The 18,864-nt window shown below is 34.3% G+C and overlaps 1 protein-coding gene across 8 annotated transcripts in view; it reads right to left on the reverse strand.

Moving 5' to 3' along the window:
- The window catches only part of Nek11 (NIMA related kinase 11), a 315,212-nt gene that overhangs the window by 195,557 nt on the left and 100,791 nt on the right, over window positions 1-18,864 (reverse strand). For all 8 annotated transcript variants that reach the window (XM_076868276.2, XM_076868274.2, XM_076868271.2 and 5 more), the window contains 2 exons: window positions 6,780-6,844; window positions 5,699-5,825 (listed from right to left, as the gene is read on the reverse strand). In XM_076868276.2, coding sequence (XP_076724391.2) covers window positions 5,699-5,825; window positions 6,780-6,844 — 192 coding nt within the window. The remainder of the gene's footprint in view (window positions 1-5,698; window positions 5,826-6,779; window positions 6,845-18,864) is intronic.

The raw sequence follows: 18,864 nt of genomic DNA on the forward strand, positions 1-18,864 counted from the left end.
TGAATTATATGAGTAATGGAGACACAATACCGGAGTAAGTTGATGGTCCAGGGCTGGGGCTGAGTTTGAGAGTAGGGAGAAAGTGAAGTTGGGGTTTGAGGATCAGTGAAGGGAGAGTTCTGGGCACGTGAAAAGGTTGCTGGTGCAGAGGTCATCAGTTGAGGTCCGTATTCTTTGGTATTATCCAAATGGACAGTTTTCCTGGCACAAACTGCTTCTATAAGCCATTAATTGGCAACTTTTGAAATAAATTAGACCTTGCAACAATGTAGCCCCAGATTTGAGGCTGTGTCTCAATTCCTGATTGATGCTCTCCTGTAAAGGCTCTGTTGAAGTCACCACTGATACAAAACAAACCACCCGAAAACTTAGTGCCACAAAACAATGACCAGTAATTTTGATCATAAATCAATTTGATCAGAAATTGACAGGAAAACCTTGAATCCATTACTCACAGCACCTCCTGGGGAGGCTGAACTGGGGTTAGATCTATTCCAAGATGGGTCATTAACAATTGGTGTTGGGTCTTAGCTGGAGGCTCAGCTGGGCTGAAGATCAAAGGCCTTGGTTCCTCTCAATGTGTACTTATCCATGTTGGCCTCTCAATATGCTCCTCAGGCTTCCTTACAATGTGGTAGTTGGGTTCCAAAAGCAAGGATCTCAGGAAAACCAGGCAAAGCCTGTGTCACCTTTGATGATCTAGACTTAAGTATTACAGTAACATCAATTTTGCTATAATTACAGACTTACCCCAATTAAGAGTGAAGGACTACACAATAAGAATACTTTCATTAAAAGTACTATCAACATTATATTGTAAACAAAGCATGTGAAAAGTGATAGATTGTGTTGACCAGATTCTTCCTTCCAAAGAAGCCCCTTTGCCCAGGAACCCAGGCCCTGCTAGGTTCCAATAATCATATTCTCCTTATCTGAGATTCTCCTTGCTACAAAGTGCATGGTACTGGGAAGACTCCATCCAAATTTGACTTTCTTTGGAATTACTGGTCTCAACTAGAGGTTCAAGAACTTAATAAATCAGCTACTTACAATTAAGGGTGGTAATAAGCTGGGTAGCTTCAACAAAGGCAGGCAGCTTAACAGAGAGAACAGGGAAAGAGACAAGGAAATTCCAGCTAAAATCACTGTCATCCAAAGAAAACATTTATACCCAGGGCTGTACTCTTGGAGGAACAACTTCAGAGACTTAATACTATAGGGAAAATATATTTTACCAAAATATCCCAGAATGTCATCAAATACGTAAGTAAACAAACAAGCCTCAGAGAAGGTATGGTAGCTAAGGAGGGAATGAGTGTTCAGAGTTGCTACAATATATTATCTAAAATGCCCAGTTTTCAACAATTGTGAAACATAAAAATAAACAGGAAAGCAGACAATAGACATTACCTGAGAAGTTGCAGATATCACCTTTAACAGACAAAGACTTCAAAGCAGCTATTATAAATGTGCTCAAATAATTAAAGAAAAAAATGTGTAAAGAAGTGAAGTGTGATGAAAATGTCACATCAAATAGAGAATATTAATAAAGAGAAAAATTACACTAAAAATCACCAAATAGAAATTTTGGAGATGAAAAGTACAATTATGGAAATTAGAAATTCACTAGAGGAGATGAACCGTAGACTTCAACTGAGAGAGTAAAGAAGCCATGAACTGGAAAATGGGTAGAGATTATGCAGTTTGAAGAACAAAAAAGAAAAATAAATAAAGGGAAATGTGAGATACCATCAAGCACATGAGTGTACATATAATGAAGCACCAGAAGGAGAGAGAAAGGAAAAAAAATATTCAAAGCAATAATGGCTATAATCCTCCTGCATTTGAATAAATACATTCATTGACAAATATAAGAAGCTCAACTAATTTCAAGTAGTATAATGAAAACTTCAGTCCCAGACACCTCATAGTAAAAACTTGAAAAATTTCAAAGAACAGTAAGACCTTGGTTGAGTAAATTGTGATCTTGTATAGAAAACTATGCAAACATTTAAATAGTATGTAGATATATGTTTATTGAAGCAGAGCAAGATTCCATTTGCTAAACGAAAAAAAAGCAGGTTATAAAATTACACATTGTATTTTTTTGTAATACCAAATAAGTATATGGAGCAATTAGAAGATTAACTATTAATTAATCATAGAGTGAGCACTCCATAAGGGCAGCTCTTACTGATTTTATTGCTGCTTTTGTGTTTATTTTCGTCATCACCGATATCAATTTAACAAGGATTTATTATGTTATAATCTTAAATTTCATCAGGTCAAACTTGTAGATAATACAGAGTTTATGTCAATCATTTCATGCTGGTCATAGAAAAAAATATAAAATTGCTCAAATCTACTGTAAGTGACCATATGTTTTCCTACCTCGGCTTTTGTTGGTTGAAAATAATTACATCAGCATTTATTCTCTAGTAAGGTATTCCCCCTCCGACAGCTTGCTTATGAACTTACACAAGAACTGCTCAGGTCATGGGCAGTTAAGAGGAACTACAACTCTCTTGTTGTAGAGTTTCCCTCACCAACAGAGGCCTGAAGAGGCTGTTGAATGTCAGATACTAGCAGGCCTGATTTTAGTTATAGGAGTTACTAACTTGGCCTGTATTTATCTTTCTCCTATATCCTTCACCAGAAAATAGGCTATTGCCCTCCCTAACCCTTCTCCTGTTCACCCTGGAAATATTCCCTAATGAGGACACTTTCTTGGTCCTGATGGACCAGGAAGGTGCTGGTTCCTTTCTGTTTTCTTTCACCTGTAACTAAACCTTGCTGATACTTCTGTCCAAAGCCTGATTCCAATACTGGGCATGAACTATACTCCTCTAGTGTCCCTTACCCAGCTGACCTCCATGCTGGATCTCTGAGCAAAAATCTGAGCCTCAACAACATCCAAAAGCCTCAGAGTGCACTCTAATGTCCCCAAAATGCCCAACATTATTTCCTCCACTTAAATCACTCCAAGAATTATAGGGCCACAGATCAAAGAGCCATCTGATTAACTTCTCATAACATGATAAATATGACAAACAGTGAAGTATTCTATTGCCTTATTCCAATACTATTGTCCTTTGTTTCTCCTACAAAAATTATGTATTCTAACTATTCATAGTTTAGATCAATTTAAAGACCTGGCCTAGGAACCAACGCATGCATGTTTATATTTCTCCTGTAGAGAAAAAATTATTTACCAATTGCTATTACAAATCAGCTGTGTTCAAAGCATTGTCCTTAGTGAACCTAATTATCCTCTTTCCAAATAACTGTTTATTAACTATTGGACTAACCTACTTTTAAGAGAGTGACTTACTGTATTTAAAATACTATAAATAATTAAATCCAGAAAGGTTTAACAGAGTGTGGAAGGAAGATGAAGTTACATATGGGTAAGTATTAACAAAAGAAAATATTATTAATATCAAACCAATTCTTCTTTAAGCATTATAAATATAATACATACAGCTATTAGTTGCTAAAGCAAAACACCTGTCAATTATTTATAAGAGTTTCCAATTCTAAGAAAGTATTTTATAATAAACAGATGCTACATGCTAAAATACAGAGACAGGGTGTCATCCTCAATCTAATTTTTCTAAGAGTGTCTCCCCAAGATTACTAATCACATATACATATCTGCCACTACACTTAATAAATATTTCTCTGTCATTTTTCCCACTTAGGTTTGGCAGTAGAAATTTCATTACCAGATAAGCCCATTTTAATTTAGACACAACAAAGGTAATCACTAAATTCATAATAAGATGGTTTGGTGGGGGGTCAGGATGATGATGAATCCTCAGCTTACACTTGCTAAATAGTTAATCATCCCTGCAAGGAGAGTGGACCTAAAGCTTGGACAGATAAATTAAAATCTCTCTGCAATTTTATATTTGGAAGGTTTTGGCTTTCCCTGAGTCAGATATTTTTGTAAACATAAAACATAAAGCAACACCATTTTGTATTCCTATAATTCTTCATACACTGGTAAGAGCAATTTGTGAAAAAAAAAAAGTAGCACTAACACAACTGAGACAAATTCTGTGCTTTATTCCTCCTTGTGGGTCCTCTTGCCCCATTCTCTAGGAGATATCTATCAGACTTGACAAGCAAATGCAGACACCTCATCAAAAGGAACCAGGTTAACTGCTATATGTAATTTTGAAAACTTAAATGATGGGTTTCCTAAATTAATTCACTCTTATCAAATGACATTATGTAATATCTTCAGATATCAACCTTAAATTATGAAGACATATATTTGAATCTGTTTTAAACATCCCCAATAATTGTTAAAATTGTAAAGAGAATATAGATATGTAACTGAATTCAATCTGAGGCCTAACATTGATGTCCTCTAACTGAAGAAAGTGACATCAAGATGAACAAGATTTCTCATGAGGAACAGGAATCCCATTGGTTTTGCTTTTATACTCCAAGGGATATTGCACAATTTGGGGCACATAGTAGATGCTGAAAAAGCAAAATTTAAAGAAACTTATTCCTCTGAGCATTGTATTTTGTTTTTGTTTGATTTGGGTTTTGTTTTTCACTTTTAGTGGGGACATGGCAGGAGACCATGATTAGGGGGATGGATAAGGGAAAATGATAAGTGAACTGAAAGAGACCTATAGGGCAGAAGCAAGCTAACAAGGAAAAAACTCCAGTGAAGCCACTAGAAACAAATAACCACAAGAATGAAACAAAGGGAAGAGATTTATGGGGAATTTCCACAGCTAGACATAATCTTGACAGTGTTCTCTCCCACTAGGGAGGCACCACAAGAACAGAAGTAATGAGCCTTATGAAAATTCCAAGCTATATTCCCTGTTGTGGTTCACTTTTCCATAATCAGAGAAAAGATAATTTTCTCCTTTATCTTCTTTAAAAACTGAAGTGGGTACATATTTCACATTGCTCATCTTTGAAACCTCAGAACTACTTACATTAATTTGCATACAATAATTATTTACTTAATTAACAAGCTCTCAGCTTGATTATCCCTTCAACCCTTAACAAGCTGAAAATTATATGATTCCTCTTCAAAGGAAAGACATATTCCCTAAATAGGATCTATTGCTTATAATAGGATTTACTAAACACAATTTCCACATGGCTTTTGCAGTGAGATTAAAACTGGTTCCATGACAAAGAGGAAGAAATATATTTAATACAAGAGCTCAGAAAAAGAGAAATCTCCGGTGTATCTATCACTGAAAACCCAGAAATTTTGAAATTTAGGTTATCTATAAAGCCAATATCGTTAGTAAAATTCTTAAAAGTAACAAGAAGAAAAAAATACTGAGAAGTAATATATCCCCCACACAGCTTTAAAAAACACCAGTATTTGGAGTTACAAATGCTTTATTTAATAAGTTAGCAGAACATATCAAAATTTAATGCTCCTGGTACATTAAGAACGTTCCCCTGTGGTTTAGGAACTAAAAATCCAAACCAACCAATTAATCTATGAATAAAGAGAATTTTTGAAATCAATTTAATGAAAAATAGCAAGTTCCAGATCCAAAAGACCTTCTTTTACTCTGGCCACAAAATAACTCAAATGTCAAAAGGATAAAGTGAGTGGATGTAGTAAGTAAATGAGCTTAAAAACAAAATGAATTGTTCTCTCTAGGCAACAGATGAAGAAGCAATCTGGGCCAGCCCACTGCCCACTCACCAGATGTCTGACTTTGTGTCATAGCCTTGGTGTTTCAGAGCCTCAGGACTCATATAATGCGGAGTTCCAGTTAAAGTTGTGGCCAGGTCACAGGATCCCATTAGGAGTCGAGAAACTCCAAAATCCCCTAGAAATAATAATTAATCTTTATGAATACTTTAAAACAATAAAAAAAATCAGCACTGGAAATTAAACACTGGATGTGTGTCTAATTTGATCATTTTATTATGCAATGTTTCCACTATTTTAAAGGGGAAGAAAGTGATATTTTAAATTCTACAAAGCTGTGAAATAGTTATAAAAACACAAGTTTTATAGGAAAAAAAGACTGAGCCAGTACAGTGAATTATATAACCTAAAATTATTTATTTCTGGAATTATTAACAGTTAGACAACTTGATATAATGCTTCTTCAAGTCTGAAATGATTCTGGAAGAGTTGAATATGATGATGGACAATTTTATCTGAGGAAGGGGAAGGTTTGTTCTTTAATTTACAATAAAGGGAAAATGTAAAAGACTTGAAACTACTCATGAGCATAACTATAAAAATTTGAATACACTGGCTTTTCTATTTTTGCCTCCTTAGATGAATGCTTTTATTCCTTAACTCCCTAAGAACATCTCACATGATGATTAGATAATCTAGTAACTGTGAAGTGAGGGTACATTTCTGAAGAAATAAACACTATAAAGCCACTATATCAACATTTTAATTATATGATAACTTCTTATTGCTTATGATAAAGTCAGTAGGAAACCTAGATAATTAATCAAACCAGTAAAACAAGTCTAACTACCTACCAAGAAAGTGAACTCAAAGTATATTTGAGCAGGACTACAATGTATATTTGTCAAATCAATCAAGCACATAGTAAATGTTCTATAACCCAATTTATATTGGATAATCAGAAACAAAACAATTGGGTTTAGTTGGACCCATCTGAGCAAACAAAAAATTGAGAAGTTTAAAGAAACCAATGATAACTCTAATGGTTCCATGTACCATATACTTCAGCTTGATAAAATAACATCTAGAATAATATGTAATGTTTTTGGATTACATATTTTTTAAAACTTACCAATTTTCAGTAGATTATTTTTCAAAAATATATTCTTTGATTTCAAATCTCGATGAAGTATCCTCCTACAAAAGGCAAAAAAAGGATATATGACTTCATGTAAAATATAAAATTTTGAAATTCAAATATTATATATGGCTATATGTGAAGTGATTCACAAGTGTGTGTATTTTATATATATATATATTTTTTCCCCACTGATATATTTTATTTATTTATTTATTTGGTAGCAGGAATTGAATCCTGGGTTTCTTAACCACTGAGCCACATCCCCCCAACCCCGATTTCATTTATGTTTTTGTTTTTTGTTTTTTTTTTTTAATTTTGAGACAGGATCTTGCTAAGTTGCTTAAAACCTCACTACGTTGTTGAGGCTGGCTTTGAATATGTATCTTTAAATTTTTTAAGCTGCTAAGCCATAAACAGTTTCAAGGAAATGTTTATTTAAATAAAGGTTTTAGAGGGGAACATATAGTTGGGAAAAGTTGGGAAATTAACGATTTTAACAGGGCAAATCGTATTATGTTTCTGTAGCATGATTTATAAAGATTCACAATATAGGACTATGTATCCCTTATAATCAAGTTGGAGATAATTTTAAAAGGCACATAAATGACGGTAAGAGATGGCAGAAGGGGAAACTAGTCATTGTACCTTGATTAAATATCATTTATAATTATAGTTATTAATACAGACATTAACTCAGTATATAAGGACACCTCTTTCCCAACAAATGATTAATCTAAAGTACATGCCCACAAAATTAATAAAATTATTATTAGTTGAAAACCAGAAATACTGGTTATAAAAATAAATTGTTTCACCATTACAATTAATGATATTACAGTTGTAGTAATACATTTGTATAGTGGTTAGACCTCAACCTTCCAGAACAAGTTGAAATTCAAACTAAAGAACAGATCCAAAGAAAGGCTAAATTTAAATAGTTCACTTCATAGGAGACAAAAAGGGCACAAAATCAACTAGGCCTAAGGAATCAGAATTATGTATAATTTACTATATATATAATTATGTATATTTACTATATATATAATTATGTATAATTTACTATAATTTATAATTTATATAGCCACAAACAATTCTCACCTAGGTCTATTCAACTATAGAAACTACATTTAACCACTATTCTCTCCTGTCTTTATACCTAGACCTGGGTTATTCATGAGTATATCATTAACTTTTTAATGATTTAAAACCAGAAAAATTAAATATAGCAAAAGAAGGATAAATAAAACTTGGCTTAGGCTTGGCTTATGCTATTAGATACCTACCCCATAACTATTCTTCTCTTCCTCTCCCTTGACACCATATCCCCTGAGCCACTAAGAAGGCTCAGTCCTGTTAGCAAAAGGCACTGTGTGTGTGTGTGTGTGTGTGTGTGTGTGTGTATGTGTGGCGGTGGGTGTACGTATTGGGAAGTGAAGAAGCACAATGTGGTAATTCCTTTTCCTGCTTTCCCTTGGGGGTCAGTGATATGACAAAATTCTGGTCAATGTATAGGCTTACTTTTCAAGAACATAAAATAATAAATATTATGAAAATATTAAGTGAACATATGTCAAATATTTTATTTAATTTATTAATTGAGTAAAGAACCAGTTAAGGTAAAAAACTGAGTTAGAGTTGTTGAGAAGCTACAGTATTACTAATAGGAGGACATGAATGCTGACTACACTACAAAACTGGTTAGTGACCAACAAAGCATAAACCATAATCACCAGGATTATCTCTTCTACTGGATATTATTTGCATCTCTAATGCATAAAGATATTCAAGTTTATTTCTTCTTCTATAGTTATAAAAAAGCCCCAACAATAGAAAAAATTTAAATTTTTTATGAGAGCTTTATACATAGTAGTAGGGTTTATCCCATAAACTCAAACATACATGGAATTTGATTTCAGTTCATGATTCCCCACTTTCCCTCCAACCCTCCTCTCTGCCATTCTCTTTCCTCCACTTTGCTACTATTATTATTAGTGTGCTAGACTAATACTCTGCTCATCTGTTTATTTATATTTGATTGGTTCCTTTTACTTATACATATGTATGTACATTCCTACATACATGATTTTTTTAAAGAATTCATTCCACTTTACCTTCTCTTTCCCACCTCTCCACTATGCCTCTCCATTTCCTTCTACACTACTGATCTTCCCGTCATCTTCATGATATCCTATATTTCTTTCCCCCTTTCCATTATTTTACTCTAGCATCCAAAATAAAGCTTTGAGTTTCTGAGTTTGGCTTACTTCATTTAGCATTTTATATATATATATATATATATATATATATATATATATATATATATATATATGATATATATATTTCATATCATATCAATCACATATATAAAAATGATATATAAATCATATATATATTACTTAATCCATTTATCTGATGGTGGGCACACCTGGATTGATTCTATAACTTAGATACCATGAGTTGTACTGCTATAAATGTTGAGGTGGCTGTAAAGCTCTGTATAGCTATAGCATGTTGATGTTAGAGCTTCTGGGAAGATACCAAGTAGTGGGATATCTTGGTCACATGGTATTTCCATCCCTAGTTTTTTTGGGAATCTCCATACATACTAGTCTGCAGTCCCACCAAAAATGTACCATTGTATCTCTTTCCCCACAACCTTTCCAGCATTTATTATTGTTTGTATTCTTTTTTTTCTCACATCTTCACACATGTATTTTGTATAATGATGAGGATCTCCTTTCACCATCCATGCTATTCCCCTTCTCCCTCCCTTTACCTCCCACCCCTATTCCCTATCTAGAGGTAATCTTCCTTCCATGCTCTCCCTGTTTGTATTCTTGATCACTGTCATTCTAACTGTAGTTATATGAAATCTTAGCGAACTTTTGATTTGCATTTCTGATTGCTATAGATAATAAAATTCTCTATTTGTTGGCCATTTGTGTTTCTTCTTTTGAGAAGTTTCAGTTTAGTTCTTTTGCTCATTGGTTGGTTGGGTTATTTGTTTTTTGTTTGGTTTGGTGTTAAGTATTCTGAATTTTTTATATATTCTGGATACTAATCCCCTACTGGAGGAGTAGCTGGCCAAGACTTTCTTCCATTATGCAGGCTCTCTCTTTAGGCTCTTAATCATTTCCTTTGCTGTGCAGAAGCTTTTGAGTTTGATGGCATCCAAATTATTGATTCTTGCCTTCATTTCTAGCAATTTTGGGGTCTTGTTAAGGAAACTGGTGCTAGCACCAATATGATGTGGTATTGACCCTGTTTTCTTCTAGCAGTTGCAAAGTTTCTGATCTAATTACTGTCTTTTATATATTTCAGAGTGAGGTTTGTGCAGGGTGAGAGCTAGCAATCTAGTTTCATTTTTCAACATATTAGCTCCAGTTTCCCCAGCACCATTTGTTAAAAAGGCGAATTTTTCTCCAAAATATATTTTTGGCACCTGCATCAAATATCAGATGGCTGTAGGAATATGGATTTGTCTCTGAGTCTTCTCTTCCACTCCATTGATCTTCATGTCTATTTTGATGCCAATACAATGCTGCTTTTATTACTATGGCTCTGTAATATAATTTGAGATAAGTTATTGTGATGCCTCCTGCTTTATCTTTCTTGTTCTCAATTACTTTGGCGTTTCTGGGTTTCTTGTTCTACCAAACTAATCCAAGAATTTTTTTAATTCTGTGAAGAATGTATTTGGTATTTTGATGAGTTTTGTATTGAATATGTATATTATTTTGATAGTGTGACCATTTTGACAATATTAATCCTGCCTATCTAAGAACATGGGATGTCTTTCCATCTTCTAAGGTCTTCTTCAATTTCTTTATTCAGTGTACTATAATTTTCATTGTAGACACTTCTACCTCCTTGATTACATTAATTCCAAAGTGTTTATTTCTTTTTTTTTTTTGGAGGTTATTGTGAATGGGATGATTTTCCTGATTTCTTCCTTGGCTGAATCAGTCTAGGAGTATAGGAAAGACATTGATTTAAGGGTGTTCATTTTGTACACTGTCACTTTGCTGAACTCATTTATAAGGTCTAGAAATTTTCTGGTAGAGCTTTTTCTGGGTCTTTTATTTTCCTATCTGTTTCCCTTTGATTTCCCTCTCTTGCCTGATCACTCCAGCTAATGTTTTGAGGATTACGTTGAATAGGTGAGAGTGGATAGCTTTGTTTTGTTTTTGATTATAGAGAAAATGCTTTGAGTTTTTCTCCATTCTGTACGATGATGACTTTGGGTTTGTTACAAATGGCCATTGTGACACTGAGGTAAGTTCCTTTCATCCACAGTTTCTCTCTTGCATCTTTAACATGAATGGGTATTGTATTTTATCAAAAGAACCCCTTTTTGCATTATTGAGATAATCAGGTGGTTCTTTCTTGTACTTAATTTTGTTTCAGTGGTAAGTTACATTTATTGATTTGCTTATGCTGAACCAACCTTGCATCCCTGGAATGAAACCCACTTGATCCTGTTGCATTATCTTTTTTGATGTGTTTTTGAATGTGGCTTGGTAATATTTTATTAATGATTTTTACATCTTTGTTCATTAGGGATACTGGTCTATAGTTTACTTTCCTCAATGAGTCTTTGTCTGATTTTGGTATTAGGGTTATACTGCCTTCAGAGAAGACTGGTAGAACTCAGCTGTGAAGCCATCTGGTCTTCAGCTTTTCTTTTTTGGAAGGCTTTTAATTGCCATTTCAATTTTATTACTTGAAATTCATCTGTTTAGGTTTCCTATACCTTCCAAATATAGTGTGGGCAAGTCATATGTGTCTAGAAATTTGTGTCTTCTAGACTTTTCAATTTATTGGAGTATACATTTTCAAAAAGGTTCTTCTGATGATCCTCTGTATTTCAGAAGGGTCTATGGTGATACTTCCTTTTCACCTCTAATCTTATTGATTTGGGTCCTCTCTCTTTTGGTTATTTTGGCTAAAGGTTTATCAATATTATTTATATTTTTGAAGAATGAGCTCTTTGTTGCATTGATCATGTCTACTTTTTTAATTCTCAATTTCATTAACTTTGGTGATGATCTTAAGTTTTCCTGTTTTCTAATGGTAGTGAGGTTGGTTTGTTCTTTTTCTATGGCTCTTGAGGTGGAGCATAAGCTTATATGTTTGGGACATCTCTAAATTTTTAATGTAGGCACCCAATGCTATAAATTTTACTCTTAGAACTGCTTTCATACTGTCCCAGAAATTTTGATATATTGTGGTCATGAATTTTTTTAGTTTATTCTTGTTTTGGTATGTTTTAATTCCCCCCTCAAATTTTAAACTGAGCATTGCTGGGTATAGTAACCTTGGCTGGCATTTTCTTTCTTTTAGAGCTGGGAAATGTCTCATCCCAAGCCCTCCTTGACTTCAAGGTCTAAATTGACAAATCATACATGAGCCCTTTTGGTTTGCCTCTATATGTAACCTGATGTTTCTCTCTTGTGGCTTTTAATAGTTTTTCTTTATTTTCTGTGAGGCCTTTTGACTATGTCTTAGAGAGCAGTAAAAGCATACACAACACACATACAACACACACCCATACACACACACACACACACACACACACACACACACACACACAATAATGCATAATGAAAAGTGAAGAAAAATACAGTATGTTTTAAATGTTAAAATTTAAAAAGATAAAATTGAGGGGAAAAAGAGAAAAATGGGAAGGAAAAACTCTTAATGAGAAATAAAGGGCTTATTTCTAGTGTGATGGTCAAATCTACTGGTAGGGATGGATTTTCAGTCCCTATATTTTTTGGTTCTGTATTTTTGTCCAATGTCCTTGTGCTCCTTGCCTAACTGCCAGCCAGGTATAGTAGCTCTCAGCTTCTAACCTCCCAGTACTAGGTGGAATAGATTGGAGAGTGCTGATGAACTTTATAATCCAGGTATCCACCCTGGAGTGCAGATGTGCTTGCCTGGCTGCAGGGAGCATCTTCACAACAGCTCCTATGCGGTGCCAACCATCATGGAACCAGAACCCTTAGAATCCAGAGGGTGAGTTAAAGCAGTCTGGCTGGGCACAATTCAGGAGCCACTTGTCAAAAGAAACAAACTTTATTTTTAGAACACACACACCAAACCACACAGCTCTTCAGGAAACCCCCCCCCCACTCCTCTTGCTCTTGAGACCAATTGGCTGGGTCCTGTGGGCGAAGCCAAATAAAGTTCCCCAATAAACAGCTCCATGGTCTGAAAGGGCAGGGAAACAACCCAATGAGCATCACCGCAGAGGAGCCAATCAGTTGGCAGCTAGATGTTGCTGGGGCCGCTGTAAGCCAATCATCAGCTGGCAGCTGGAAGTTTGCTGGGGCCCCTTGGGCTGGGGCTCTCAACAATGAGTGGTCCAGGCAAAATGTGCCCACCTCAGTTTCTCTAGTTCAGGCACCTTCTGGGAAGTTTTTCATAGGCGATTGGTAATTATCTCAACAAGTTTCCATGCTCCATACCCCTAACTGTATCTCTCTTCACAGTTGTGCAAGCTGCTTGGGGGACAGTTTTCAACACCTACGAATGTATTTCTCACCTGCCAGGGTATTCTGCACTGCAGAGGGCTGCCTCTGAGGGTTGGGGGACCATTCATGCCATGCTGGTGGAGGGCTCTCCTCCCTCATAGACCACTTTCAGCAGACCACTTTGGCTTTGTTTTCACTGAGATGCTTACCCTATCAACTCTGTGTCCATTAAAATCAATCTTCTTCTGTAAAACCCAGGTTTCCCTATGTCGATTTTTCTTTTCTTTTTTAGTTTCTTTGTCCACTGATCACACTTTTCTTTTGTCTGCATTCCCCATTCCACACTCTGATGGCAGTGGAAGCTGGCAATTCTCTAAGGTATTGTTTCTTATGCTCAAGTTACCAACTTTCTGTAGTTCTATGTTTTTTTTAATTACAATTTAGTATCATATTTTAATGAGGTTCCTTTGCTACTCACCTCACTGAGGAGAAGTCATTCTATTTTATATGTCTGAACTGCTGGGTGGTGCTTCCTTTCTGTACTGCCATCTTCCCTCTCTCCCTGCTCAACAGTCCCAACAATCAAAATTTGAGTTCAGACCTGCACTGAAAGCTACCAAATATTCTCTTTTGTCCTTTTCTAAGCTTTGAGAAATTTCTCTAACATCAATGAGATATAGGAAAGTCTGTTGGAAGCTTGTGGAAAATATTTACCTATTCTTATAAAACCTGTGTTTTATATGAAGAGTGATATATGCCCTTTCTTATGGTTTAAATATGGTCTCCCCAAAAGCTCATGTGTGAGACAATGAAAAAAACATTCAGAAATGAAATGGTTACATTTTTAGAGCTATAACCTTATCAGTGGATTAATCACTGATTAACTGGGTGGTAATTGCAGGCAGGTAGTGTGTGGCTGGAGGAAGTAGGTCACTGGGGGTATGCCTTTGGGGTTTATATTTTGTCTATGATGAGTAAAACTCTCTCCCTATTCCCTGGTTGCAATGTCCTGAGCTACTTTCCTCTACTACATTCCTTCCAACATGATGTTCTGCCTTACTTTGACCTATGGTGTTAGCTAATCATGAACTGAACTTCTTAAACCATGAGCCAAAATAAGCATTTCCTCTTTAAAGATTTTCTTTTTGGGGATTTTGGTCACAGCAACACAAAGCTGAAAAACAACTCTATTATTTTTCCTGGACTTACATGGCAATGTTGCAACCAACCTGGCAAACAGAGGATAAACCTGACTACAAAAGCCACTAAGGATAGCAGAATAAGGAGATACAAACAACATGAACCCCAGAGGATACTTCAGAGTCACTTGACTTAACTGATTCTAGAACCATACTCCTAGAGATTTCTTGTTAGTAAAAATAATGAGTAAATATGTACTATGGAGTCAGAGAGTCTAAGGGTTAAGGATTTAGAATAGTGAACTAGATAGAATACCAATAGACCAGTACTATAACTTCAGAATAAGTAAAACATTTAAGAGACACTTACCTGATGACAACTAGACTAGAAAGAAGTCGCAAATAGTAGTACATTATTAGCCACACATTAAATATACAAAAGTAAATCAGCACTATAAATTTTACGAACAAGGTATACAATATGTTAGCAGTTATAAGAAGTTATTGGCTGGCACTGTGGTAACAAGACAACAAACTTTATGCAAAAGATCAAAAATACCAAGCAACTTGGTAAATAATTTTTTAAGTTATAATTTATTTATTTTGTGCTTATAGTACCAAAAATGGCTCCAGCTACTACTCTGTCTCCCTTGTCCTCTTTTTTATACAGCTGACAGCCAAATTTCAACTCTCTCTCCTCCTTTATATTCTTACTTCTTCTAATTTTTGTCCCCTTCACTGTTAACAACATAGTCTAAGTTACCACTGCATCTACCCTATTCATCCTTTGAAACTGCAAACACTTTTCTACCTTCTTCTCTCCTCTTCTTTCCTCATACTCAACACTATCCTTAATACCTCTTAATACTAATTGATGTATATAATGCCTGCCCCTACCATCAATGTCACAGTAATAATTAATATGATGAAAGTCATAGATAATGTCTGCTGTTTAATTTTAAGCTAGACATAATGCATGATCATTTACTATTTTTACCAATGGAAATTGCTGGTCCTAATATTTCTGCATATTGTACCAATTAACACTGTAGATATCAAAATAGGATCTAAGTACCTAGACTACTGCTGTATATCATTTGCTTAGATTGTTGTTATCACTGCCACCCGCCCTACAATCTGTGAGGTGCTAGTAACATAGAGGGACACTATAAACTCATAAGGTAGAAACTCTAGAGCTTCAGATACATCCAGATAGAGGGGTAGAATTCAAATAATGTGAAAAAAATCAAGGGAACAAACCATGCCAAACAAAACAGAATACCTCAACAATAGACTTCATTGACACCACAGTGTCAACATCACTTAAGTTTTCTCAATATAAGAGAATGGAATTCTCTTATATTGAGAATATAAGAGATGGAATTCAGAAAGTTCCTTGTTAAACTGATCTATGAGGTAAAATATAATGTAAGAAATAAAATCAGAGAGAAAATACAAGAAGTGAAAGATGACTTAAATAAGGAGATACAGATCCTGAAGAAAAACCAATCGGTAATCCTTGAAAGGAAAGAAAAAATAAACCAAATAAAAAATTTATTGGAAAGCATCACCAGCAGACTAGACCACTTTCAAAACAGAGTTTTAGGCAATGAATACTAAATATATAATCCAGAAAATAAAGTTGACCATGGAAAAAAGATGTTCAGAGACTATGAACAGAATTTCTAAGAAATGTGGATAACATGAAAACAATAAACTCAGGATTTATTGGTATAGATGAAGGCTTGGAGATAGAAACCAAAGGAATGTACAATTTTTTTTCAGTGAAAATTTCCCAAAGCTTAAGAATAAAATGGAAAATTAAATACAGGAGGTTTACAGGAATCCAAATATACAAAATTGCCACAGACCCACACCAAGGACATTATTATGAAAATGCCTAACATACTGAATAAGGATAAAATTTTAAAGGCTGCCAAAGAAAAATGACAGGTCCATTTAGAGGGAAATCAATCCAGATCTCAGCAGATTTCACAACTCAGATCCTCAAAGCTAGGCTCTGAAAGAAAATGGATGCCAATCAAGAATACTATACCCAGTAAAATTAAGCTTCAGAATTGATGATGAGATAAAAACCTTCCATAGTAAACAAAAGTAGCCTGCACTACAAAACATAATAAGATACTTCATGAAAAAGAAATTTTAAAAAGTGAAAACAGCAAATGGAGAAACTATACAAGAAGAATAGTTAATCAAAGGAAAAAACTAATTCACATTAAAAACCAGAAATAAATTAAAATTAAAATAAATAAAAATCATATCACAATAATAACACTAAATGTAAATGGACTAATCTCATCAATCAAAAGATATATACTGTCAGATTGGATTAAAAACAAGACCCAACAATATTCTGTCTCCAAAAGACTTGCCTAATAGGCAAAAACATCCACAGACTGAAGGTAAAAGGATGAGAAAAAACAACATTAATGTGGAACTTGTAAACAAACAGGAATTCTATCCTCATATCAGATAAAGTGGACTTCAAGCTAAAGTTAATCAAGAGAGACAAGAAGAACATTTCATACTGCTTAAAAGAATTATACATCAACAAGACATAACAACTGTAAATATTTATGCCCCAAGCAATGGAGCATCTACATAAATCAAACAAACCTTTCACAATTTTAAGAATCAAATAGACCACACCACAATAACACTGGGTGACTTTACTATGCCCCTCTAACCCTGGGTAGATCCATCATAAAAAACTAAATAAAGAAGCTATAGAACTAAAAAACACAATTCCTAAATTAGACTTAGCAGACATATATAAAATATTTCATCCATTGATGACTAAATACACTTTCTTCTCAGAAGCACATGGGTCCCTATAAAACAGATCATATCTTAGGCCACAAAGCAACTCTTAGTAAACACAAAAAAGTAGAGATAATACCTTACATTCTATCAGATGATAATGGAATGAAATTAGAAATTGACAATAAAATAAAACATAGAAGCTACTGTAACACCTGGAGACTAAATAATACCCTAGTAATTGACAAATGGATAGCAGAAAAATCAGAAATAAAATTTTAAAATACTTAAAAGTAAATGAGAATAATGGCACAACACATCAAAATCTGTGGGATACTGTAAAGGCATAAGACGAAAGGTCATTGAATTGAGCTCCTTTACTAAGGCAACAGAAAGTCACCAAATAAATAAACATAACCTAACATTACATCTCAAATCCCTATAAAAAGAAGAACAAATCACAACGAAAGCAATGGAAGACAAAAAATATTAAAATCAGAGCCAAAAATCAATGGAATTGAAATACAAACAAAAAACTAAAAAAAAAAAAAATGAAACAAAAGGTAGTTCTTTGAAAAAAAATAAATAAAATTGACAAACCCTTAGGCAAGCTAACAAAGAGAAAGAGGGAAAACTCAAATTACTAAAATTTATGATGATTAAGGAATATCACAATGAACACTACTGAAATATAAATAATAATTAAAAACTATTTTGAAAATCTATACACCAATAAAATAGAAAATCATGAAGACATCAACAATTTCATATGATATGACATATCAAATTGAATCAGGAGGACATAGATAAATTTCCAACAATAAAATTGAAGATGCCATCAAAAGCCTACCAACAAAGAAAAGCCCAGGAGAAGATGGATTCTCAGCCGAGTTCTATCAGACCTTCAAAGAAGAACTAACACTAATACTCCTCAAAATTATTCCATGAAATAGAAAAGGAGGGAACTCTTCCAAAAATCATTCTATGAAGCTAGTATCACCCTGATACCAAAACCAGACAAAGACACATCAAGGAAAGAAAACTTCAGACCAATATCCCTGAAGATAGATGCAAAAATTCTTAATAAAAATCCTGGCAAATCACATACAAAAACATATTAAAAAGATAGTGCACCATGATCAAGTGTAGTTCATCCCAGCCATGCAAGGTTGGTTCATGGAAATCAATAAATGTAATTCATCACATCGATAGACTTAAAGACAAGAATTACATTATTATCTCAATAGATGCAGAAAAAACATTTGACAAAATAGAGCATCCATTCATGTTCAAAACACTGGAAAAACTAGGGAACACAGGAACATATCTCAACATTGTAAAAGCTATATATGCTAAACCCAAGGCCAACATCATTCTCAATGGAGTAAAATTGAAAGTATTCCCTCTAAAAACTGAAACAAGACAGGGATGCCCTCTTTGCACCACTCCTTTTCAACAGAGTCCTTGAAAACCTAGTCAAAACAATTAGACAAAAGAAAGAAATTAAAGGGATATTAATAGGAAAAGAAGAGCTCAAATTATCTCTATTTGATGATGACATGATTCTATATTTACAAGACCCAAAAAAAAATCTCCACCAGAATGCTTCTAGAACTTATAAATGAATTCAGCAAAGTAGCAGGATATAAAATTAATGCCAATTCATCAATTTCATTCCTA

Source organism: Callospermophilus lateralis, chromosome 10 (assembly GCF_048772815.1).
Source record: "Callospermophilus lateralis isolate mCalLat2 chromosome 10, mCalLat2.hap1, whole genome shotgun sequence".
NCBI classification, from domain to species: domain Eukaryota; kingdom Metazoa; phylum Chordata; class Mammalia; order Rodentia; family Sciuridae; genus Callospermophilus; species Callospermophilus lateralis.